Source organism: Gymnoscopelus braueri, assembly GCF_963280865.1.
Source record: "Gymnoscopelus braueri genome assembly, chromosome: 6".
NCBI lineage: Eukaryota > Metazoa > Chordata > Actinopteri > Myctophiformes > Myctophidae > Gymnoscopelus > Gymnoscopelus braueri.
Genome location: NC_137607.1, coordinates 1,129,194 through 1,154,998, shown reverse-complemented (window position 1 = coordinate 1,154,998; position 25,805 = coordinate 1,129,194). Strand labels below are relative to the sequence as shown.

General features: G+C 41.5%; 1 protein-coding gene across 1 annotated transcript; it reads left to right on the top strand.

Moving 5' to 3' along the window:
* The first annotated feature begins 1,622 nt into the window (after positions 1-1,622).
* slc30a7 (solute carrier family 30 member 7) lies at positions 1,623-25,776 on the top strand. Its single transcript, XM_080430264.1, has 11 exons — positions 1,623-1,783; positions 3,027-3,128; positions 4,843-4,956; positions 8,870-8,957; positions 9,171-9,300; positions 11,172-11,384; positions 15,206-15,250; positions 16,198-16,333; positions 22,591-22,681; positions 23,367-23,516; positions 25,356-25,776. The coding sequence occupies exons 1-11, from the start codon at positions 1,701-1,703 to the stop codon at positions 25,401-25,403; spliced, it is 1,200 nt and encodes a 399-aa protein (XP_080286390.1). The 5' UTR covers positions 1,623-1,700; the 3' UTR covers positions 25,404-25,776.
* The last annotated feature ends 29 nt before the right edge of the window (positions 25,777-25,805 follow it).

Here is a 25,805-nt window from a genome sequence, read left to right as displayed (position 1 = left end):
TTTAAGTATTTTTTTATTTTGTTTAATTTTTTTATTTGCCCCAAAAATAGGGACATCATACTTAAAATGATTAATAAACATATCTATGACGTCGATTTTTTGGGAAGAAAGAAAGAGAGAAAAAGAGAAAGAGAGAAAGAGAGAAAGAAAGAGAGAAAGAGAGAAAGACAGATAGAAAGAAAGAAGCTAAAACAAAATAAATAAACAAATCAACACGGAAGTGGAAGTGCTTGTTTCCGGTGGTTGGTTCCGGTTGGTGTCACATTGTTTTTGTTCCCCACATAATGCCAATGAATTAGTTTAGTCTCACTACGAGTTAGAATTAAAGATGTTATTACACCAAAATAAATGAAAATAAACGATTATACCAAACTAAACAAATGTTAAACTAGGGGAATTATATTATAATTAATATATAAATATATATATATATATATGAAATAAATATATAAATATAAAACGTTTTACTGTACATATTTTTGTTTTTCTTATTTTTCAATTCTAAACTGTTTATATGATGTTCTGCATAGTAGTGTATATCTGTCTGTCATTTAATGTTTTATGCTTTACAATCCTATTTAGTTGACCTTGTATTTAAACTGTACTTTTCATGTGTTTTTTTTTCTGCAAACTTATAAATAAAGTATTCAATCAAAAATCAATCATCTTGGAGATGCACGGCACCGGTGGTTCCGGTCGTTGGTTCCGGCCACCACGATGACGTAACGTCACTTCCGTTCCAGACCGGATCAGAAACCCCGAAAACGGTATTGATCCCAGACCAGAGCCATAGAGAGAGAGAGAGTTACGACACGTTTTGATCTCGCCGCCGAGCGGAGGCCTCGATGGGCTGTTAGTTCTAAACATTGGAACTATAGACCGCCGAAGTCTGACGTCATTTACACATCCTTTGTTTGTCTACCTGGTTTGCAGTTTTCCACCCCCGTTCTGAATCCCATAGACGTATTGAATATCGCGTCAAATAAGAACTGTGTTCCAAAAATAAACACATGACCCCGGCGGGTTGACTCTTATGGATATGAAGCATCAACTGACGGTGAGAAAACGCTAATGTTACTTCCGCCGAATTAGTTACATTTTCGCCAGAAACAGACTGTATCAAATATAAGTGACTGACTATCATAAACTATACAGAACCTCCTCCCTGACAATAACGCCGACACGCGGTGTTTATTTTTGGACCACAATTCTTATATGAGACGATTCTAAGATGACCCAATGTTATTCTCCATAGAGAAATTACTTCCGCAAACCTGGGGATGAACGAGTGACGTCAGGACTTCGGTGCTCTATACCATTGAGACCTTATTTTTAACTCTATGATTGAGACAGACAGAGCACTTCCGCATTCCACTCTTACAATGGGAGTCAACATTAGAGCCATAGAGAGAGAGAGTTACGACACGCTTTGATCTCGCCAGCTATAGTTCCACACATTGGAACTGTCTCATTGAGACAGACAGAGCACTTCCGCATTCCACTCTTACTATGGGAGTCTATGCTATAGTGTCGTCACTCTCATATTATATCACGCTGCCCCAGACCATAGTTGTCATGGGAACGAGCAGCTGAGTGTGTGTCGTCTCCTGTGTGTGTTTTCCTCCCAGCTGTGTGTGTGTGTGTGTGTGTGTGAGTGAGTGTGTATGAGAGAGTGTGTTTTGGTGTAACTACACACACTCATGATGTTGCCTCTGTCAGTGAAGGATGATGAATATAAACCTGCTAAACTCAACCTGCTGGTTAAAGTCTCTGGATGGTTCAGGTAAATATATATATGAATATTCATAACTTATAACAGTTCTATTAAACTGTCTTATTATTAAGAACTAACACATGCTAGCATGCTAGGCTAGTCTGGCTAACTAGCCGGCTGCTTGATGCCATTCATGTGTATTGGAGCTAATGTTAGCCTAGCTAGCTACAGCTGGCTAGCTGTGTTTTAATGTGTTTAATAACAACATCATATTAATACAATTAAAACATTTATAATTGTTGCCTTTAGATGTGTTGTCACATTGTGTCTGTTGACACAGTGATGACGTAATAGTTATTATATATATTATTATACTTAGTGTTGTTGTGGTTGGTTAGCATCAGGGCTAAAGCTAGCTGGGCTAACTTTGACTAAAGAACTAGAGAATAAGCAAAAGAAAATAGCAGATCTACAAGCTCACAACGCGTTGCCTTGCGACGCGTTGTGAGCTTGTAGATCTGCTATTTTAACGCCACTTTTATGTGACTTTATAGCCCTTTAGATCAAGACTCTAGTAGATTTATTTCAATCGATTTGGACTTTTCAAAATAAATCTCTACCAGAGTCTTAGCTCCCCCCCCCATTTTGCCCTGAAATGTCACCATTAAAGCCCGTATTTCTCCAAACATGTACAAATGATAAATATAAGGTGTTTACCCGCTTGACACAAATATTAACTCTGTGTCTGGAGTGTGTGTGTAATGTATTAATCCATATTATTAAATAAAGAAGTGTTTTAATCCCGTCTGTGGCCGATTCTGTTGGAAGTTCCCAATGGACGGTAGCGACGGGGCGCATCCGGTGAAAGCCGGAATTACACTCAGTGTAAACAGGACGTAAACGAGGCGTTCGGCCACAGAAGGGATTAAAACACTTCTTTATTGTATAATATGCACTAATACATTACACACACACACCGGACACCTAGTTAACATTTGATGCAAGCGGGTAAAACACCTTATATTTATCATTTATACATGTTTGGAGAAATGGGGGCTTTACTGGTGACATTCCAGGTCAAACTGGGAGGCTCTCATATAGATACGAAAATAAAAGTCAGACTCGATCAAAAACGTCTACTATAGTGTTGATCTGAGGCTAATTTTAATACTTTTATGTGACTTTAACTAGTTATAACTCTATAGCTTATAGACATGCTGCCACATGTTTAGTGTAATGATAGCTTATGTTGTATTGATGATGAAGTGTATTGATCTGGTGTTTTAATGTATTTATTGATGAATATGATCAGATCTATCCTGGCCGATAAGACCTCCAGGAACCTGTTCTTCTTCTTGTGTCTCAACCTGAGCTTCGCCTTCGTAGAGCTGACTGTGGGCATCTGGAGCAACAGGTCAGTCACCATGTTATTATGATGGAGCTAACATGCTAATCCTGGCTCTGATGCTAACCTCTAGTTCCTGTTTCTACTGCCACGTATGTGTACTGTAGTGTGTGTGTGTGTGTGTGTGTGTGTGTGTGTGTGTGTGTGTGTGTGTGTGTGTGTGTGTGTGTCACACTGTGTGTGTGTGTGTGTGTGTGTGGGGAAACACCTGAAGTAATAACATGTGTGTAAACAGTACTGTATATACAGTAAGTGTGTGTGTCACTGTCACACTGTGTGTGTGTGTGGGGAAACACCTGAAGTAAACAGTGCTGTATATACTGTGTGTGTGTGTGTGTGTGTGTGTGTGTGTGTGCGCGTGTGACTATAGTTGTGAGGATCTACAGTAGAATAATAGTAATAGTAATAATAAGTTACATTATTAATAATAAATTAGTAATAGTATTTGTAAGGACATGTTCCTGGTTGTTTTATGATAATAAAAAAATAGATTTTTAGAGATAATTATGTTTACAATCAGGGAAATATTCAGGTTAGTGTTAGATATTTAGAGAATATAGCAAAATAAATAGCAGCTCTACAAGCTCACAACGTGTCACGCTCGCTGCGACACGCTGTGAACTTGTAGATCTGCTTTTTTCAGCTTTAGTGTTAAGAGTTAAAATATGGCAATTTTTTTCAAAGATGACATTATTAAAATTGCCGTCCTAAAATGTTGATGTCATCACAAGGTGTGTGTGTGTGTGTCAGAGAGAGATTGTGGAAATTGTGGTTGTGTCTCATTTATCTCAGAGTGTCAAACATGTAAATTCTTGGGGCAAATCTAAACAAAGCACCGCCTTGTTTATATTTGTTTTTAACCACACCCGGGGTCCCACAGGGCTCTATACTAGTAGCCCCCCCCCCCATCATCTATAATAGTAGATCTGGTTTAGAGCAGTGGTTCTCAAGCCTACGGGTCCATTTGGTTCCATTTGTACTCTCAGAGTTATGCGGTCCTTTCAAATTAAAACTTTTGAGAACCACTGATAATAGTGGATGCTACAAGTTAGTAGAATAATAATGTAAATATTACTGTAGGAGTAATACAACTGTAGAGCAACATCAACTGAAACATTCTAAATACAAAATAATGGTTACTGTAAATCAGTGGTCCTCAACCAGTGGTCCAGGGACCACCAGTGGTCCTTGAGGGGGTTCCAGGTGGTCCCCAGCTAAATGATGGAGAGTTGGTAACCAAATGGACCCTTATAGATTTTTAACTCTTGAGAGAGTAAAATGTAACCAAATGGATCCTTACGGGTCCATTTGGTTACATTTTACTCTCAAGAGTTACATTATTGTTAAACATCTGCATTACTTTGATCAACGTTTTGCCTGTTATCTCTCCTATGGAACCAACATCAATACAACATGGATGGAATTGTGAACAAAATCTTATCCAACGATAACCAAATATCTTAAGGTCTGAGAGTCTAAATGTCATCAAACGATGGTTCATCAAATAAATAATGGACCTTGATATGAAAACCACTGCTGTAAATGACATCATCCTGTGTGATAAATTACTTGGTATGACATAGACTGACATACTCACCCAGACAGATACCAGTATTTAGGCCGTTATCAACATCTATTACCTGGTTGCTGATTCCACATGTTCTTTGACTGCACTGTGTTGTGTAGTTAACATTGTGTATTTGTCTCCATGTGTGTGTGTTAGTTTAGGCCTCATCTCAGACTCCTTCCACATGTTCTTTGACTGCACGGCTCTGCTGGCTGGTCTGGCTGCTTCAGTCATCTCTAGATGGAGATCCAACGACTCCTTCTCATATGGGTAAGAATACTTTATCTGGGTAAGAATACTTTATCTGGGTAAGAATACTTTATCTGGGTAAGAATACTTTATCTGGGTAAGAATACTTTATCTGGGTAAGAATACTTTATCTGGGTAAGAATACTTTATCTGGGTACTTATCTGGGTACAATACTTTGATCTGTATAATTGAGTGTGTTTTCACCCATGGATCATCTCAGGCCTCAGAACCAACGTTTAGGGAGGATGTGTTGCTCATTATGTGAAGAACTAGGGATGTGAAACCACTCATATTTTGCGAGCCGACCTGTCGAGGGCAAAAATGTGTCGATCGATCTTTCATTTATTTATTTATTTAGCTGAGCAGCAGTTAAGTGGAGAGACAAATTGAGCTTTCTTTTAAGAGCCACACCTTCTGCAGCTGCACCCATCATGTTTAGACTTTGTATCAAAGCCCTAATGATAATAAAAATGAGACTTTATTTTGTAAACATGTTTATTAAACACAGAACACTTGTTTAATCCGTAGGCTACAGCCTAACTAATGAGGCTGACGTTTTTAGAATAATGTCAGACAGAGCTCTCCGTCCCGATGCCAAATAATAATAGTAACAACAGAACACGTTCAACAATATGTAGCTATAGGCCTCAGGCCGCCTCATACAAACTTTTACAACATCTTACGGAGCGTTTGGTAACCTCAGCGAGATGCTCGCCCTAAAACACGGTCGCCCCGGATCAAATCCGGCGACCGCCAGGTACTCCTACATGTAAATACTCAGTAAAAGAAATAGCGGCGAGTGTGTTTTGAGACGATCGTTCCGGTTACCTCAGGGTACGTTCTCTCTCTCGTGGCGCTGTCATTGTTTGACGACAGAGCACGGTGTATTCTGAAAATGTCATCTCACGGAAGCCTTTCCCCTCATCAACACTAATAGTAGGCGTCATATCTTAGGCCATCATTTTGGCTGTCAAATCAGTGATCCTTTCTGCCCGCCGGTCATCACTATGGCGAGGTTTCACGGTGAAGACTGACATTCTGTTGTGCTTGGGTAATGGGCTTAATGTGATTTGACATCACTGATGTTAATGATGAGAGATACGCATACTTTGTTGCGAACGCAGCGGAAGGAGGCGCGCCTCCGCGCAAGTGGAGCTTACTATGAAACCGTGCTCGGGTTGTGTCTCTCTCTGTGTGTGTCTCTGTGGGTTGTGTCTCTGTGTCTCTGTGTCTCTGTATCTCTGTGTGCACTGCCTGTGTGCAGCTCCTCTGAGATAAGTAAATGTCCAATTTAGACGTACCATACATCAAATGAAAGGTCTTTGAAAACTGAACACACCTGTCAAGGTTGCGTTTAAGCCCGGCCCTTCCCCTGGAAGCCACGCTCCAGAGAAGGTTCCTAAAAACTCCCCATTGAAACCCCATGTTAAATGAAAAGTGCCCGAATCGCTCCGAAACTTTTTCTACCCCCCCTAAGTGGGGGTCTACGAACAAATACTTCGGGCTCGGATTTTGGCTCTGCCCCCCGGAAGTGGGTGAAACAGGCACTTCAAACACTTTGTTGAATTGTTCAAAAACATTCAAAGTTTTGTATTTTTCTAAGATGCTCCTTTCAACGCAGATTTTTTTTGTATTTTTTATTTATTTTTGTATTGGTTACTTTTTTTTACATTTTTTTTCAGATTTCTTTTGATTTTTTTGCGTTCGCTTCCCGCGTTCGCGCGTCTTACTTGTGTTGCACAATTTGCATGACACTGTTTTATCCCACACCACTCTTGCTGCCATTTCCAAGCGGGCTCAACTCTATGAGGCTCAACAAGCAGGACTAGCCAACACGCACACAACCATGCAGACCGCCGGACAAACACAGACAGACACACCGTTCCTCTCATTTGGAAAATATTTGATCATTTTTTACATTTTGAACTGGCTATTTTGGAAAACGGTAAAGTTTATATTAATGTTTTTGAACAAGCCATTACAAAAACAATTATATATATATATATATATATATATTTATATATATATATATATATATATATATATATTTATATATATATATATATATATATATATATATATATATATATATATATATATATATATATATATATATATATATAAATATATAAATATATAAAAAAACTTTACTGTGAATTAATGTTAATATCTTGCTCAATACTGAGTATAGATTTGTATCTGATTGACTCAAGTGTAGTATAACCTTGTAGTGTCCCACCCCCCAAAAACGTGTTTGGTTCCCCCCAAAACAGTGTCACCTTTTTCACCGTGTCACCTTTTTCACCATGAGCCTGTTTGCATGCCTGAGGATTACTGCATGTTTTTATGAGGGTATTAACTATCCTAGGAGACACAGGGAGAACATGCAAACTCCACACAGAAAGACCCTTTCACCAACCCCACCTAGGGTATGGTTACACTAACCCCACCTAGGGTAGATCGGCTGTTTTCAGTGATTAATTTAAGATGAGAGAGTATTTGAAGTGGTCACATGGTCACACTAGTGATGCAATACATGTTCAATCTTCCAGAAAACCCTAATGGTCTCTGATATTTCATTAACCCATTCAGACCTGAGGCCCATTCTAAAAACACCTTCTAAATCCTGACCTCAGTTTTCTGAAAAACTTCAAAAATTACAACAAAATGTATGTTACTATATACTGTACATAATGTATGTTACTATGTACTGTACATAGCAACATACTGTACATAGCAACATACTGTACATAGCAACAACAACCCCTAAAGGTGTTCCTGTCCTGAAAGGTAAAGTTACACATAGGGGTTCCTGTCCTAAATTGATTAAACGTTTAAAAAAGTGTGTTTGAGCGGGGAAGCAACTGTGTTTAGTTGACTTTAAATGTCTGTGGAATTTACAATAAGTCAATAGTATAGATATTGAGATGTTTGGCATAAATATTGAGGTTTGTTCATATCTCTCAGCCCCAGAATTCACAAGTAAAGTAAAAAAAAAAAAGGGTGTTAAAATGAACGGTAATTAAAATTGTACCTATCACCATTTACTTTACGGGCAAGTAGAACATGACCTCTGGGCAAGTAGAACATGACCTCTGGACAAGTAGAACATGACCTCTGGACAAGTAGAACATGACCTCTGGACAAGTAGAACATGACCTCTCTGGACAAGTAGAACATGACCTCTACCCAACGGGAGAGTACCTCTGAGTCCTTCATGTCGACGCCTGTGAACATGGTTTGTCAGACATGTCTGTCCAAAGAGCAGCTCTGAATCCTAACAACAGATCCTAGATCAGATAAACCACAACAAGCTACATTAATCAAGAGTACAAAGGTCACACACACACACACACACACACACACACACACACACACACACACACACACACACACACATTGATCTCAATATAAACATGTGTCACAATGAATAGTTCATGTATTCAATGTTTACTTTAAGTGATGTTTCTGGATGGTGGCTGTTGTTCAGCTCCATTAATAATGACATTCTATCAACGAATGAACAAACAATGATAATGCAGAGGTCCTAACAAATCTATAATATATATATATGTGTGTGTGTGTGTGTGTAGGTATGTGCGTGCAGAGGTCCTAACAGATGTATAATATATGTGTGTGTGTGTGTGTGTGTGTAGGTATGTGCGTGCAGAGGTCCTAACAGATGTATAATTATATATATGTGTGTGTGTGTGTATGTGCGTGCAGAGGTCCTAACAGATGTATAATATATATATATATATATGTATGTGTGTGTGTGTGTGTGTGTGTGTGTGTGTATATAGGTATGTGCGTGCAGAGGTCCTAACAGATGTATAATATGTGTGTGTGTGTGTGTGTGTGTGTGTGTGTGTGTAGGTATGTGCGTGCAGAGGTCCTAACAGATGTATAATATGTGTGTGTGTGTGTGTGTAGGTATGTGCGTGCAGAGGTCCTGGCAGGCTTTGTAAATGGATTGTTCCTCATCTTCACAGCCTTCTTCATCTTCTCAGAGGGAGTGGAGGTAATGTAGTATTATTATTATTATTATTATTATTATTGCAGTAAAACATTCAGGCTAAAAGGATAACATTCCATGGTATTCAGTTCATCAACAGAGCAGAATATTAACACATTAATACATGTCATTAAATACAGATAGCTGTATTTACAGAGGAGAGGACATGTGATGTATCTATGGTTTTTATCAACATGTACTTTCTATGTTTGCCACCAGAGGGCCCTGGAGCCTCCAGATGTGCATCATGAGCGCTTGCTGCCGGTCAGCATAGCTGGTCTGTTGGTCAACCTGGTGGGAATATTTGTCTTTCAACATGGAGGACATGGACACTCACATGGAGACTCAGGTACTGTGTGTGTGTGTGTGTGTGTGTGTGTGTGTGTGTGTGTGTGTGTGTGTGTGTGTGTGTGTTGTTCATTTTACTGTAGCTCCACCATAGCACTGAAATAACCCTTCAAACTATGGGATCATCCCACAGCTCGTTGATCAAAGTGAAATAAAATAAAAACCAAACGCATGCTAAAGCAGAAAGGTGTGCTCCTCAGAGCTCCTCAGAGCACAGGTCTCCACCAGGCCGGGTTGCCTACCCAGAGCCAGCATGTCATGTGATCAAGATCATACTTTATGTGAGTTTTGGACTAAATCTGTAGGAGGAATAATAATAATAATGAATTGGGCCGCTCTGCCCCTGAGACACTGCTGTAGTAGTACTAACAGTAGTAGCAAAAAGTGTGTTTTGAAGAAAACACACTATGGCATAAAGTCTACAGTAATATTATATTTGCACAAACAGGTCTATAAGTTGCTCCTGATCCAAGGAATCCAGAGAATAAAACATGTTGATTGTATGACCTACGTACGGCTCAAGAGATATAGGACAACACATGGACACAAAATACTGACCCGGTGTGCAAGATCCTTGACTGTCTGTCTCTCATCCTGTCTCACTCCTGTCTGTCTGTCTGTCTCTCTCTCTGTCTCTCTCTCATCCTGTCTGTCTGTCTCTCTCCTGTCTGTCTGTCTGTCTGTCTCTCTCTCTGTCTCTCTCTCATCCTGTCTGTCTGTCTCTCTCCTGTCTGTCTCTCTCTCTGTCTCTCTCTCTGTCTCTCTCTCATCCTGTCTGTCTCTCATCCTGTCTGTCTCTCTCTCTGTCTGTCTCTCTCTGTCTGTCTCTCATCCTGTCTGTCTCTCTCTCTGTCTGTCTCTCATCCTGTCTGTCTCTCATCCTGTCTGTCTCTCTCTGTCTGTCTCTCATCCTGTCTCTCTCTCATCCTGTCTGTCTCTCTCTGTCTGTCTCTCATCCTGTCTCTCTCATCCTGTCTGTCTCTCATCCTGTCTGTCTCTCTCTCTGTCTGTCTCTCATCCTGTCTGTCTCTCATCCTGTCTCTCTCTCATCCTGTCTCTCTCTCATCCTGTCTGTCTCTCATCCTGTCTCTCTCTCATCCTGTCTCTCTCTCATCCTGTCTGTCTCTCATCCTGTCTCTCTCTCATCCTGTCTGTCTCTCATCCTGTCTGTCTCTCATCCTGTCTGTCTCTCATCCTGTCTGTCTCTCATCCTGTCTGTCTCTCATCCTGTCTGTCTCTCATCTCTCATCCTGTCTGTCTCTCATCTCTCATCCTGTCTGTCTCTCATCTCTCATCCTGTCTCTCTCTCATCCTGTCTGTCTCTCATCCTGTCTGTCTCTCATCCTGTCTCTCTCTCTCCTGTCTGTCTCTCATCCTGTCTGTCTCTCTCTCTGTCTGTCTCTCATCCTGTCTGTCTCTCATCCTGTCTGTCTCTCATCCTGTCTGTCTCTCATCCTGTCTGTCTCTCATCTCTCATCCTGTCTGTCTCTCATCTCTCATCCTGTCTGTCTCTCATCTCTCATCCTGTCTCTCTCTCATCCTGTCTGTCTCTCATCCTGTCTGTCTCTCATCCTGTCTCTCTCTCTCCTGTCTGTCTCTCATCCTGTCTGTCTCTCTCTCTGTCTCTCTCTCATCCTGTCTGTCTCTCATCCTGTCTGTCTCTCATCCTGTCTCTCTCTCTCCTGTCTGTCTCTCATCCTGTCTGTCTCTCATCCTGTCTCTCTCTCATCCTGTCTGTCTCTCTCCTGTCTGTCTCTCATCCTGTCTGTCTCTCTCTCTGTCTGTCTCTCATCCTGTCTCTCTCTCATCCTGTCTCTCTCTCATCCTGTCTCTCTCTCATCCTGTCTGTCTCTCATCCTGTCTGTCTCTCAGGTCATGGTCACAGTCATTCTCTATTTAACGGCAGTGCGACCCACGACCACGCCTCCAAACACGGGGACAGTCATCACGGCCACGCCCACGGAGGTCACGGCCACGCCCACGAAGGTCACGGCCAAGCCCACGAAGGACACGGGCACGCCCACGAAGGTCACGGGCACGCTCACGGAGGTCACGGGCACGCTCATGATGAGCCACCGTGTCACGGTGAGTAGGAGCAGGCTGAGGCAGCAATATTTCACACTCTAGAGACTCTTAGAGACACAACTTGGAGCTTTACAGTAAACTGTAGCTTTCCTGTGGAAAAATATAAACCTCATGAAATAAAACATATAATTATGTGTACCAACAGACAGCCGTAAACATTTCTCTCTACAGACTCTCTTAGAGACACAACTTGGAGCTTACAGACTGTAAACTGTAGCTTTCCCGTGGAAAAATTTATTAAATCTTATCTCTATAAAAAATAGATTATGTGCACATTCTGCACAACACGCAACATGTTCACCAACAATAAACATTTCACTCTCTAGAGGCTCTTTCTTAGAGAACTGCTTACTGTACGCAAGCTTTTTGGTGGAAAAATAAATACGTCATAAAATAAAAATGAGAATAACTAACTCTTATGTCAAAAAATAAACTCAAACTGCAACATAAACAGGCTATAGCAAAAATATAAAATACAGTTTCAAGTCAGTTTGTCTCTGCATGTAGGAGATAACATAGTGACACAATAATAAGTGGGCAAACAAGTTCACAGCAATAAACAAACACAATGTAATATCTGTAGTCTGTAGGCCTCATTTATTTCAGCTGAAGTAGGCCAATCTATCTAACTGTTTCAGCTGAGGTAGTTTATCTCTGTCTGTAGGCCTATCTATCTATAACTTTATTTCAGCTGAGGTAGTTTATGTTGCCTTTAGAGAGTAGAGAGAGAAAGCCATGGGCAATAAAGTGCCCAGTAAATACAAAGGAAAAGAGAAAAACATTGCATCTATCTGTAGGCCTCGCTAATGCCTCTTGAGGCATTTCTTGTGACTTTTAGAAGGATAGGAAGAGGAGGGGTTAGAGTTCACAAAGCTTACTTCTGATAAAGCAGCATGAATGGCAGGTTTACTTGGTAAATAGAAGCATCTCTGGTAGTTAACCTGTTCCTCTTCTCATCTACAATAAGTCCTGCTGTACTGAGAAGACGCTACGCTAAGACTATCTACACTTGTGAAGATGCACAGAGATAGGATGGTGCTGCTTGTGAGAGAGCAGGGAAGAGGCCTTTATTGTCCTTCTAAAAAGCAAGTGGCTGTTGTTTTCCTGGGATAACTGTCTCTGATAGATACAGAGTTATCTCAGATGATGTTGTGTTGTCAGCAGCTTCATGTTGCCCGTCTTCAGCCAACAGTCCATCATACGGTACATAGCATGTCAGCCAGTTGGCGGTACCTTCTGTGGGGACTCGGCGTCTGAGCCGCTCGCTGCTAAACTCTGTTGCTCCTCTGCAGTGTCCAGGAGGACGTCAGAAAGCAGCCCACGGATCTGTGGCTTGAGGGCGGCGTGGAAAAATGTGTCTTTATACCTGTCAGAACAAAACAAAATGAAACATTCATTCATTCATCATGATGGATTTCGTAGGTCTTGCTTAACGTTTGATTAGTCATGGGCTTGCCTGGCCTCACAGCATAGTCCACGTGTGTTTTTATTCTATAGTTTATATTAACTACTTATTTGTAAATCAAATTCCGGTGGATTTGAGGGAAATGCAAACCATCCGATCCTACACTACAGGATAGCACAACACAACACTATTGTTCAATGTTATCTTTAAGCATAGCCTCTTTTATCAATCATTTAGGCCAAAACTATAATAAATGTCTCTCTTCTCACTCTCTACACACACACTCACACACTCCACACCAAAAGTACTAAAATGTTTGAAAATAGCAGATCTACAAGCTCACAACGCGTCGCGATGCGACGCGTTGTGAGCTTGTAGATCTGCTATTTTCAAATAGCCTATGTATAAAATAGGACTAAAGTGGTTAATGTATGTTTTATAATATCATAATTTTTATCTGCAAAGTAACTAGTAACTAAAGTTTTCAAATAATTGTAAAAGTACAATATTTGCCTCTGAGTAAAAAATATTGAGAATTGGTAATACTCCACTAAAGTAAAGATAGCTAAAACCTTTACTTAAGTACAGTACATGAGTAAATATACTTAGTTACTTTACACCACTGGTTGGGGCCGTTAATTTCTTTCTGAATATCTGGAGTACTAGGCAAGGTGAGAACGTTTAAAATGACCGACGATGCGTCGCCCAATTGTGATGATATCAGTGATGGCACGCTGTGCCAAAACGCCCTCGTTCACAGCCAGCTGGAGTGTGTGTGCGCCATGCCCGAGAGACTTCTGCATCCCTCATAGCCTTCTCCATACTCCTAGCATTATCCTGTAGAATAACGTGCACTTTTCTCTTTGGGATCCCCATGCTGAGAACACGGCTCTGAAAGCCTCAGCCATAGTTTCCTGTGTGTGACCCAGAGTGAAACACAAGTTCATCTCCAACTGTTCATCAATAAACTGTCCAGTTAGGCTCAGCAAGTTTGATTTAATTTTAGTCAGTCTTTTGAATAAAATTCCATTTAGTTTTAGTCATATTTAGTTATAAACTTAGTTATATAGTTTTAGTCATTCTGAAATGTTTTTGTTTTTGTCTAGTTTTAGTCGACTAAATTTAAGATTTTAGTCGACTAAATCTACAGTTGATTTAGTCGACTATAATGTGTGTTGGCCGTGCCTTGATGGCGTCGTAGTGGCAGATTTTACACTTGGTGCATGCGAAAACAGCCGATCTACAAGCTCACAACGCGTCGCAGTGCAACGTGTTGTGAGCTTGTAGATCTGCTATTTTCAGAGCGGAACCAAACATAAAATGACTTGTCTTTTAGTGGATCTCTTCTCCACTAGATCCTCACTGACATTTAGTCTAGTTTTTATTTGTTGACGAAAATGTCAATATATTTAGTCTTAGTTTTAGTCATCATAGCTTAGTTTATATTTAGTTTTTATATAGTTTTTATATAGTTTTGGTCAGTGAATAAAGGCAGTCGACCAATATTTTTCGTCATAGTTTTAGTTGAGGAAATCAACAGTGTCATGGACAAAGGAGACTCACTGGAACTCTAAATGTCACTCGTGAAGCCGATTGACGCCGTCTTGTCGTCCTCCATAAGGCTTTTGATATGCCCGTATATGGTCATGTATAACAGGCAGGCAAACATCAGTGAAAGGTTTACGACCTGGAAGTGTGTATGGTGGATCCAAGCTGGAAACGAGGCGCTTGAACCCGACGTCTTCCACAACAGACAGCGGCTGATGATGGAGTCATACTGTATGAATTCCATTACTTTTGTATTTCATTCTTTTAGTTTCTAGCTGTAGGGAATAGGATGCTGTCGTTTCAAAGTCTCTGTTACGGTCAGCTGAGTGAGTGGCGTTTGGGTTGCTGCACGCTCTTCTTTCTCTTTCCCTGCCTTAGCGCTCGCTAATGTTTTATACTCATCATACTCCTTGATGTGATCTTTCAAATGTCTTGGTGTTGTCGTGGTGTTGAAATGCTTTGGAAGTGATCCTCCTCACGAGGTACCCCTTCACACACACATTGTAAACGGCATATTTGATGTCCCTCTTCAACACTTTGTAAAACCTCCAGAGCGAGTTTTTCACCCACATGTAGAGAGACAGCCATGGACTCTATAACATGATCTATGTTGAAACATCATCTGATCGGCCCGCGCCGATCTGTTTCTGATAACTCTGATCAAAGCACATAGAGGTTATCGGCCGATTGCAATCAGTCGCCGATCGATTGGAGCGCATCTAGAAATAAAGTTCAAAAACTTACTTTAGGAGTTTATTTGGTTTATTTTACCCCCCAAAACATAAATGATGTGTTATACATAAAAGTGTTTAATGTGTTGTTTTTATATGGTGTTATTTATAAAAGTGTGTATAATGTGTTGTTTCAGATGAACACACACCAGGGAAAGGCGCCAGTAAACAAATCCTACAAGGTAAATATACCTGTCTGTCTGTCTGTCTGAATACGTCTGTCTGTCTGTGTCTGAATATACCTGTCTGTCTGTCTGTAGTACTGCTCTGTTTCATGATAGAGGATTCCTACTGCCTGCATGCAGGGTGGTGTTGTGGCCAGTAGGCGGCAGTCATACACTGTCAACTACAGAGACATACTGTGTGTGTGTGTGTGTGTGTGTGTGTGGTTATCATTGTGTAAACATTTTAAGTTCCAATAGTCATCCCAACAATATTGATATTAAGGTAATTGGTACAAAATGTTGTGGCCCCTCAGTGGTGGAATGAACTCCCCACTGATGTCAGGACAGCAGAGTCACTGAAAACACACCTCTTCAGGAAACACTATCCTTCCTCTTAGCCTGGCCTACTTGTTGTTAACTAGTTGTACGAACTCTTGTTTTATTGGATCTTGTTTAGTCGATACACTTATTTGTTTTATCTCCTGCTCATTTGATTTTGCTATTTTGTCTCATCTGTTTAAGACAGTAGGTAGCTGATATATTGCACTTTTACCTTAGTGCTAGGTATACTCTTAGTTGCTTGTTTTAGAAGAAAATGCACTTAAAGGGATACTTCACTTTCACATAAAATAAACATTAAAAAAATATATTAAAAAAAAATGAAAGAAGTTATGGCAAAATAAAGGCCCCCTCACACACTCTAATGCGTGAGGGGGCCATGAATTTTCCATTACTTTTTTCATTTATTTTTAATATATTTTTTAAATGTTTCCCTGACCCAAAAGTGAAGTATCCCTTTAAAACTTCTGGTGATTAGTAGTTTTGTTCCCTACCTATGTTGAATGCACTTACTGTAAGTCACTTTGGATAAAAGCGTCTGCTAAATGACTGTAATGTAATGTAATGTAATATATAATGTAATGTAATATATAATGTAATGTAATGTGTAATGTAATGTGTTCCAGGTGTGTTCCTGCACATAGTGGCTGACACACTGGGCTCTATAGGAGTAATCATCTCTGCTCTCCTGATGCAGAGATATGACCTGATGATCGCTGACCCTGTCTGCTCCATGCTCATCTCTCTGCTCATAGGAGTCAGGTACACACACACACACACACACACACACACACACACACACACACACACACACACACACACACACACACACACAGTGTGGAGGTGGGGTCAGGGTGGGGTTGTGCTCCTCCCAGTGAAACCACAGCACCATGTTTAGTGGTTCTACTGGGAGCAGAGCAGCTGGAGAGGCCACAGGGTGGGACTGAAGACCACCCTGTACCCTCCCTGACACCACCCTGTACTCTACACCCTCTACACCACCCTGTACTCTACACCCTCTACACCACCCTGTACTCTACACCCTCTACACCACCCTGTACCCTTTACTCTACAAACAAAATGGTCTCTGGAACAACATATTTTGAGATGGGGGTCCGTGGCAGAGTCCTGTAACGGGCGGGTACCCGCGGATACCCGACGGGTACCAGACGGGTACCCGCGTTTGACGGGTGAAAAATATACTTTTATAAGATCACAGGGACGGGCGGTTCTGAACTAAACGTGGGGGGTGGGTAACATTTTATTGTAAAAATCAGAGAGCACTGTTTCCGCCCAAACAACGTGACTTGTGTAACTTAACACAGCACCACGGCATGGAGCACACTGGTCACTTATCTTAACTCACTAAAACACATTGAACATCCTGTTAAACCTTCAAATTAAAACCATCTGACAACGTAAACAACGACACATGCGTAGGCCTACTGCGTATGTGCGCGTTCGCGCGCGTGGCTTAAGCTCGCTACTCCGTCTTCACTTGATTTCTGAACGAATCTGACCACTGAATGTAGCTCTATTGTTGAAGGCTGCTATCTTTTTCAACACGTTTCAACACACTTTTACAATGAGTGACTGTCTGTAGGCTGTTTACATTTGACTCTGCATGTAATCACGGGTAAACGGGCGGATAACGGCTCCATTATTTGACGGGCGGGGCGGGCGAGGGTTCTCAAAATTGGACTTGTGCAGGACTCTGGTCCGTGGCCAAATACATATGATGTTGGGGGTCCTTGACATGATAAAGTTTGAGAACCACTGGTATTATAGCAACATACGTTTAAAAAAACTGTTAGGATTTAGAAGACATTTGTAGAATCCCCCAGAAGCAAAGATTTGAGTTAAAAATGTTCACTTAAAAAAAATATATATTCAAAGATGTGCTAAATATTTTCACGATTTTCAAAACAAATAGCAGATCTACAAGCTCATAGTGCGGCTCTCAGTGTCACACTATGAGCTTGTAGATCTGCTATTTTTGAATAGCCAAATAAATCTAAAAATGACACGGATGTGTTAATGCTTATTCTGACCGCACACTTGTAAGTCACTCAGGATAAGATTGTGTGTGTGTGTGTGTGTGTGTGAGCCAGATGTTTCAAAGTGGTTTGGTGTGTGTGTGTGTGTGTGTGTTGGCTTTGTGGTGGGCGGGGCTTTCACGTTAATGACAGGCCTGTCCTCCAATGGCCTTGGCTCTTAGCTGGTTGATGACTCTGTGATGTTTACCGTGACCTTTGACCTCATCTAGCGCGTTGCCACATCATGGTCACTCTGCTTCTACACAGTGTTGCCATGTTTGTGTGAGAGAAAAGCAACTAGGAAAACAAGCCCTAAAGAAGGGACTGTCGACCAACAATGAGCGTCAGATATATGAACATAACGAATCACGCGACCCCCAGTGGTGGAAAAAGTACTCACATTTTTTACTTAAAGTATCAATACTGATAGCAGATCTACAAGCTATCAGTATCGCGATGCGACGCATTGTGAGCTTGTAGAGCTTGTAGATCTGCTATTTTCTAGTGGCCGGAATGTATATAGGACTGAAGTGGTTAATGTATGTTTTGTAATTATAATCTAAATCTACTAAGTAAGTATTCAAGTAAAAGTATTCAAAATTGGAAATACTCCAGTAAAGTAAAAGTACCTCAAAATTGGACTTAAGTACAGTACTTAAGTACAGTACTTGAGTAAATGTTCTTAGTTACTTTACACCACTGGCGACCCCAACGGCAACCTTCCCACGACCCCACATTGGGCCGAGACCCATAGTTTGAGAACGGCTGCACTAGAGCCATGATAACCTGGCTTAACGTTCACATTTATACATTCTACTGTGTGTGTGTGTGTGTGTGTGTGTGTGTGTTTGTGTGTGTGTGTGGTGAACCACAGTAACTCTGGGTCTGAACAGAATTCCTTCAACCAAAGCGTTGAACATTCTGTGAGCTCTGAGCTCATAGCATACTTCATGTTCTCTAATGGAAACACAGTCTTCTAACTGCTGGGTCTCATCTTAAGGTTAACCCATACAACCCCGGGAACGCATCTGTGTCACTTTAGATTTCTATTAAAAAATAGCAGATATTGTAGATCTGCAATTTAAAAAAAAAACAATCGTGAACATTTGTGCAAATCTTTGAATATATAAACTGAAAAAAAGTTCGGAAACTTAACGGTCAATTATATCTCTCCTTTAATAATACCCAGTGGTATTATGTTTTATATCATTTTTATCATTGATTAGTCACCTTTACAACGAGGTACAGCTTGTAAGGATTGGGTATTAGTGGAATGAGCAACACAGCTAAACGTGTGGGTAGCGCCTCCAAAGAATTTGCCAAAATCCCCCAACATGCTTCTGTTGGTAATCGCTCTTGTTTTGAGCGACCTGACTGACACACACCTGCTGAGAGGTGTGTGTCAGTCACAGGTTCTACACCTGAACATGGGTTCTGCAACTTTGTTGAGTTTGTGTTGATGCTCCAAGCAGTAACACTGACCTCATGGAAAGATGACACGTTTGTCCCTTCAGGATAAGGCCCGTGCAATTAAGCGTGCCAACGTGTCGTCACCAGCAGAAGGGGCAAATCAGCCTGCGGGGGCGAGGCATTGGGCGTGGCATTGGGCAATGTTAAGTCACCCTGGTTTTTACCCCTCAAAGATGTCCGCAGCTACCAAAAGACACTTGTTGACGCCCCCTTCAGGATTTTTGGCACGCTCTATAGGGCAAGTGAAGCTGGTGTTCCGTTATGCAGATTACACATTATTTGATGTCAGCCCTGGTACCATTTGCAGGCAGGTGTGTGTCAGTCACAGGTGTGTGTCAGTCACAGGTGTGTGTCAGTCACAGGTGTGTGTCAGTCACAGGTGTGTGTCAGTCACAGGTGTGTGTCAGTCACAGGTGTGTGTCAGTCACAGGTGTGTGTCAGTCACAGGTGTGTGTCAGTCACAGGTGTGTGACTTCTAATGAATGTTAGACTCATTAAAACACACGTCTCTGCTTCTAGTGACTGAACTAATTCTGGTGGTAGGTAGGTCTCAGGGGTAGAGCGGCTGGATGGTAACCGTGAGGTTCCCAGTTCGATACCGGGCTCCCCCTGAGTTAGTGTAGAAGTGTCCTTGGGCAAGACACTGAACCCTACATTGCCTCCAATAAGTCGGTCAGCTCTAGCTTTGCCACCAGTGGTGTGAATGTGGGAAAAAGTGAGGACGCTGGGGGCGACTAATGTATGAATGAATGAACCATAGCTCCTAATGTATGAATGAATGAACCATAGCGCTGTAAAGCGCTTTGAGCACTTGGAAAAGCGCTATAACAATGCAATTCATTATTATTAATTCATTGAACTTAATAAACTGTCTGGAGTGAAACACAAAAGCCAGAGTAGACTTTAAAGTGAAATAGCCCTTTAATAGATACTTTTAAAAACAGCCAACAGACACAACATAGAACAGACACAACATAGAACAGACACAACATAGAACAGACACAACATAGAACAGACACAACATAGACCAGACACAACATAGACCAGACACAACATAGACCAGACACAACATAGACCAGACACAACATGGAACAGACACAACATGGAACAGACACAACATGGAACAGACACAACATAGACCAGACACAACATAGAACAGACACAACATAGAACAGACACAACATAGACCAGACACAACATAGACACAACATAGAACAGACACAACATAGAACAGACACAACATAGAACATAGAACATAGAACAGACACAACATAGAACAGACACAACATAGAACAGACACAACATAGACCAGACACAACATAGACCAGACACAACATTGACCAGACACAACATGGAACAGACACAACATGGAACAGACACAACATAGAGCAGACACAACATAGAACAGACACAACATAGAACAGACACAACATAGAACAGACACAACATAGACCAGACACAACATAGACCAGACACAACATAGACCAGACACAACATAGACCAGACACAACATGGACCAGACACAACATGGAACAGACACAACATGGAACAGACACAACATAGACCAGACACAACATAGAACAGACACAACATAGACCAGACACAACATAGACCAGACACAACATAGACACAACATAGAACAGACACAACATAGAACAGACACAACATAGAACATAGAACATAGAACAGACACAACATAGAACAGACACAACATAGAACAGACACAACATAGACCAGACACAACATTGACCAGACAACATAGAACAGACACAACATGGAACAGACACAACATGGAACAGACACAACATAGAGCAGACACACAACATAGAGCAGACAGACACAACATAGAGCAGACAGACACAACATAGAACAGACACAACATAGAACAGACACAACATAGACCAGACACAACATAGACCAGACACAACATAGACCAGACACAACATAGACCAGACACAACATAGACCAGACACAACATAGAACAGACACAACATGGAACAGACACAACATAGAACAGACAGGAACAGACACAACATAGAACAGACACAACATAGAACAGACAGACACAACATAGAGCAGACACAACATAGAACAGACACAACATAGAACAGACAGCCTCCATCAGTCCATCAGTGTCATGATGTGAAAGTATCCTCAACATAGACCAGAGACATATAAAGGTAGAGTTGAGAGTCAACATAGACCAGAGACATATAAAGGTAGAGCTTCCTCTGGCTCTGAGGCGTCTGTATCTCGGCCGTCATTTTGGAGAAGGCAAGTTGTATAAAGATATGAAGGGATATTTTCATACGACTAGATTCTTCCAAGTCCCGAAAAACACAGGTCGCTCCAATGAACTGCATCGGCCAATGAGGTGTCTAGGTTTATATATCTATGAACTGCATCGGCCAATGAGGTGTCTAGGTTTATATATCTATGAACTGCATCGGCCAATGAGGTGTCTAGGTTTATATATCTATGAACTGCATCGGCCAATGAGGTGTCTAGGTTTATATATCTATGAACTGCATCGGCCAATGAGGTGTCTAGGTTTATTGCGAACGCAGCGTAAGGAGGCGCGCCGAAGGCGTGCCTCCGCGCAAGTGGAGCTTACTATGAAACCGTGCTCGGGTTGTGTCTCTCTCTGTGTCTCTGTGTCTCTGTGTGCACTGCCTGTGTGCAGCTCCTCTGAGATAAGTAAATGTCCAATTTAGACGTACCATACATCAAATGAAAGGTCTTTGAAAACTGAACACACCTGTCAAGGTTGCGTTTAAGCCCGCCCCTTCCCCCGGAAGCCACGCCCCGGAGAAGTCTCCTAAAAACTCCCCATTGAAACCCCATGTTAAATGAAAAGTGCCCGAATCGCTCCGAAACTTTCTAAGTGGGGGTCTACGAACAAATACTTCGAGCTCGGATTTTGGCTCCGCCCCCCGGAAGTGGGTGAAACAGGCACTTCAAACACTTTGTTGAATTGTTCAAAAACATTCAAAGTTTTTTTTTGGTGAATTTGTATTTTTCTAAGATGCTCCTTTTAACGCAGATTTTTTTTTATTTTTTTATTTTTTTTTGTTACTTTTTCTTGTTTTTATTTTTTTCATATTTATTTTTTATTTTTTGCGTTCGCTTCCCGCGTTCGCGCGTCTTACTTGTATATCTATGAACTGCATCGGCCAATGAGGTGTCTAGGTTTATATATCTATGAACTGCATCGGCCAATGAGGTGTCTAGGTTTATATATCTATGAACTGCATCGGCCAATGAGGTGTCTAGGTTTATATATCTATGAACTGCATCGGCCAATGAGGTGTCTAGGTTTATATATCTATGAACTGCATCGGCCAATGAGGTGTCTAGGTTTATATATCTATGAACTGCATCGGCCAATGAGGTGTCTAGGTTTATATATCTATGAACTCCAGAGACCAATGAGGTGTCTAGGTTTATATATCTATGTTCATGACCTTTGTGTTTGACCTCTGTGTGATCTTTGACCTTTGTGTTTGACCTCAGTGTGATTCCATTGTTGAGGGAGTCGATCGGGATCCTGATGCAGAGAACTCCTCCTTCTCTAGACCACACCCTGCCTGAGTGCTACCAGAGGGTAAGAACATGTATATTCATATGTATTACACCATGTTTATCATCTTATTTTAGTTGTTTGGTTAACTGGAAATTGTATGAATTAATTCATTATTGATTAAAAAAATCTGTAATCATTATGTCTGCTCTCCTCCCAACACACACACACACACACACACACACACACACACACACACACACACACACACACACACACACACACACACACACACACACACACACACACACACACACACACACACAGACTACACAAAGGAACACATTGGACAGATGTTTATTCATATACATTTGCGTCAATAAAAATGTCATCAAATCTAAACCCATCTTTTCATGGTTTTTGACGACAGGGTTAGTTGTGCTGTGACAGTTTATTACACTATGTTGTGTCACATGACATGAGGGTTTTAACTCTTTAACTGCCAGAGTAATAGTGTAATAGTGTAATAGTGTAATAGTGTAATAGAGTAATAGTGTAATAGAGTAATAGTGTAATAGTGTAATAGTGTGCCACTGCTGCCAGTGAAAAGGAGTCCGCTCACAATCACAGCAGAGATCAGCTCATTACACACAGGGGTGTCGTAGTAGAGGAAAAAGAATGTGTCCGGTCGTGAGATTACTGTGTAATTGAATGTAACACTTTGTGTGTGTGTGTGTGTGTGTGTGTGTGTGTGTGTGTGTGTGTGCAGGTACAACAGCTCCAGGGTGTGTATAACATCCAGGAGCCTCATTTCTGGACTCTCTGCACAGACGTTTACATCGGAACCATCAAACTGCTGGTCGCTCCCGATGCCGATACACGATGGGTCCTCAGCCAGACACACAACATCTTCACACAGGTACACACTATACACACACACACACACACACACACACACACACACACACACACACACACACACACACACCCCATCATCACACAGGTACACACGCACACACATTGTGTACACAGGTACACACACACACACACACACACATTTGAAATATTTATGTCCACATAAACAGAAGTACTAGAATGCCTTGTACAAAGCACATAAACACTGCCAGATAATGGGAAAACAGCCAGTTACAAAGTGCATGTAAGGCAGAATATTGACACCAAATAGAGCGGCTTCCTATAATAGCTGATATTGAGCAGTACCTTGCTAATTGTTTAGCCCTCCTTTTGGAGAGGCCGGCCATTTGAAGGCCGCTCACAACCAACTTGTGTCCTAGACTACCAAAGATAAAAACCAAAAGTTTACATCTGTAGCCTAGCTGAGAGATGGTCTGCTCTAGCTGATGGTATTTTAGCACTTTGGTTAGTAAGGCTTCCTCTAAGCTGTAATCAAAAGTACAGCCGACCTCCAGAATGAACACCTCCCTATGTCTCTACAGCATGATGGAGGACCTGAAAATAGAAGTGATATCTTTTGATATTAAATCCACTATTCTGTCATGCCTACTTATGTAGAGTTCCCTGTATACATGGCACCCATTTAAGATGTGGGACATGGTTTCAGCTATTTGTTCATGACCATGATATATACAGTGAGGAGCATGGTTGCCTGGAAACCAGATGGAGAGGTTAAGTTTAGATGGTAAAACCTGCAACCTCGCTTTCAGAGTAAAGACAACAATGCACTCGTCTAAGGCAACATTTTTGTAGACAGAGAGACAGACAGAATGGACAGCAGGGAGACATGCAGTCTTAGCTCGGTCCAGTGTTGCTGCTGCCTTTGCTGTTGTGCCCATAAGAGGCGACCTCGGGCATTAGTCAGTGGGAGTTGGTGTTCTGCTCCACACACAGTCATAGATGCTCTGACAGAAATACTGGAGTCAGATATAAAGTCCTCCGAGACAGCCATCGCCTCAGAGTTAGACCCTACCCAGCCCAACACACGCGCACACACACGCACACGCACACGCACACGCACACACACGCACACGCACTTTATGCCGGCACTTTATATTTCTGAATGTAGCCTTTTATTTGATCTCTTGCACTAGATGCGCCCAGACTTATGTTTTATGCTATGGTATTTCATGTCTGTTGTTGTCCTGTACTGTCTGTATGTTTTAAACCACTACTCTTGCTGTAAACCTAATTGCCCTTCTGGGACATTAATAAAGACCTTGACCTTGACCGTGTCAGTGTAACACCCTGGATTTGAACCCTGGTCTCTCTTGCATGAGGGGAAACTTAAGTCAAACCTCATCTCCGCTAGTTTAAAGGGGAATCCTTGTAAAATGGGGGAGATGTGTTTCATGGTTGAAAAAAATATGTTTAGAGATACGTTTAAATTACAATTTAAAAAAAGATTCAGCTTGGGTTTATGATGAGACATTTAGAAGTTAGGTTTAGGATTAGAGATAGAGTTATGCCTGATTAACACGTTGCATCGTGCACCGAAAAATATCGGATCTACAAGCTCATAACACGTCTCACTACAACGCGTTGTGAGCTTGTAGATCAGCTATTTTTCGGCTTTAGTTGTAAAGGTTAAAAATGGCATTCATTCACTCTCTTAAAATGATGTCTTCACAAGTATTCTAATAGTGTGTGTGTGTGTGTGTGTGTGTGTGTGTGTGTGTGTGTGTGTGTGTGTGTGTGTGTGTGTGTGTGTGTGTGTGTGTGTGTGTGTGTGTGTGTGTGTGTGTGTGTGTGTGTGTGTGTGTGTGTGTGTGTGTGTGTGTAGGTGGGTGTGAGACAGCTGTACATTCAGATCGACGTGGCGTCGATGTAATAAAATAAGGTTCTTTGTGAACCTTGTGGGACCAAAGCCCCTCCCCTTCTGTGCTGCTGTCTGTGGAGAAGCTCCGCCCCTGGCTCCTCCCCCTTCCACCTTTTTATAAGGCTCTGGCTGGCCCCGCCCCTCCCCCCCCGGCCAAAGCCAAAGCCCAACGGACCAATGACAAAGCAGGACGGCCAATAGAAGGACACAGACTGGCCGGCGATGGGAGCTTAAACCTCCTTTCCATAAATGGACATGAACATTTTAAATAAATAAAAAAAAAATGTCTAAGTACAGGAACTGTCAGGTGGAAACCTTGTGTCTAAAACGGTTACTTTTCAGAACATCTGTGTGTGATTTTAAGATTTATTGGGCTATTCAAAAACAGCAGATCTACAAGCTCATATGGCGGCA

Excerpts from the sequence above, each read along its gene's own strand:
- slc30a7 (XM_080430264.1), top strand. The coding sequence starts at position 1,701 with ATGATGTTGCCTCTGTCAGTGAAGGATGATGAATATAAACCTGCTAAA. Across the intron at positions 1,784-3,026 it reads AAAGTCTCTGGATGGTTCAG|ATCTATCCTGGCCGATAAGA; the intron begins GTAAATATATAT and ends GAATATGATCAG. Across the intron at positions 8,958-9,170 it reads TCTTCTCAGAGGGAGTGGAG|AGGGCCCTGGAGCCTCCAGA; the intron begins GTAATGTAGTAT and ends GTTTGCCACCAG.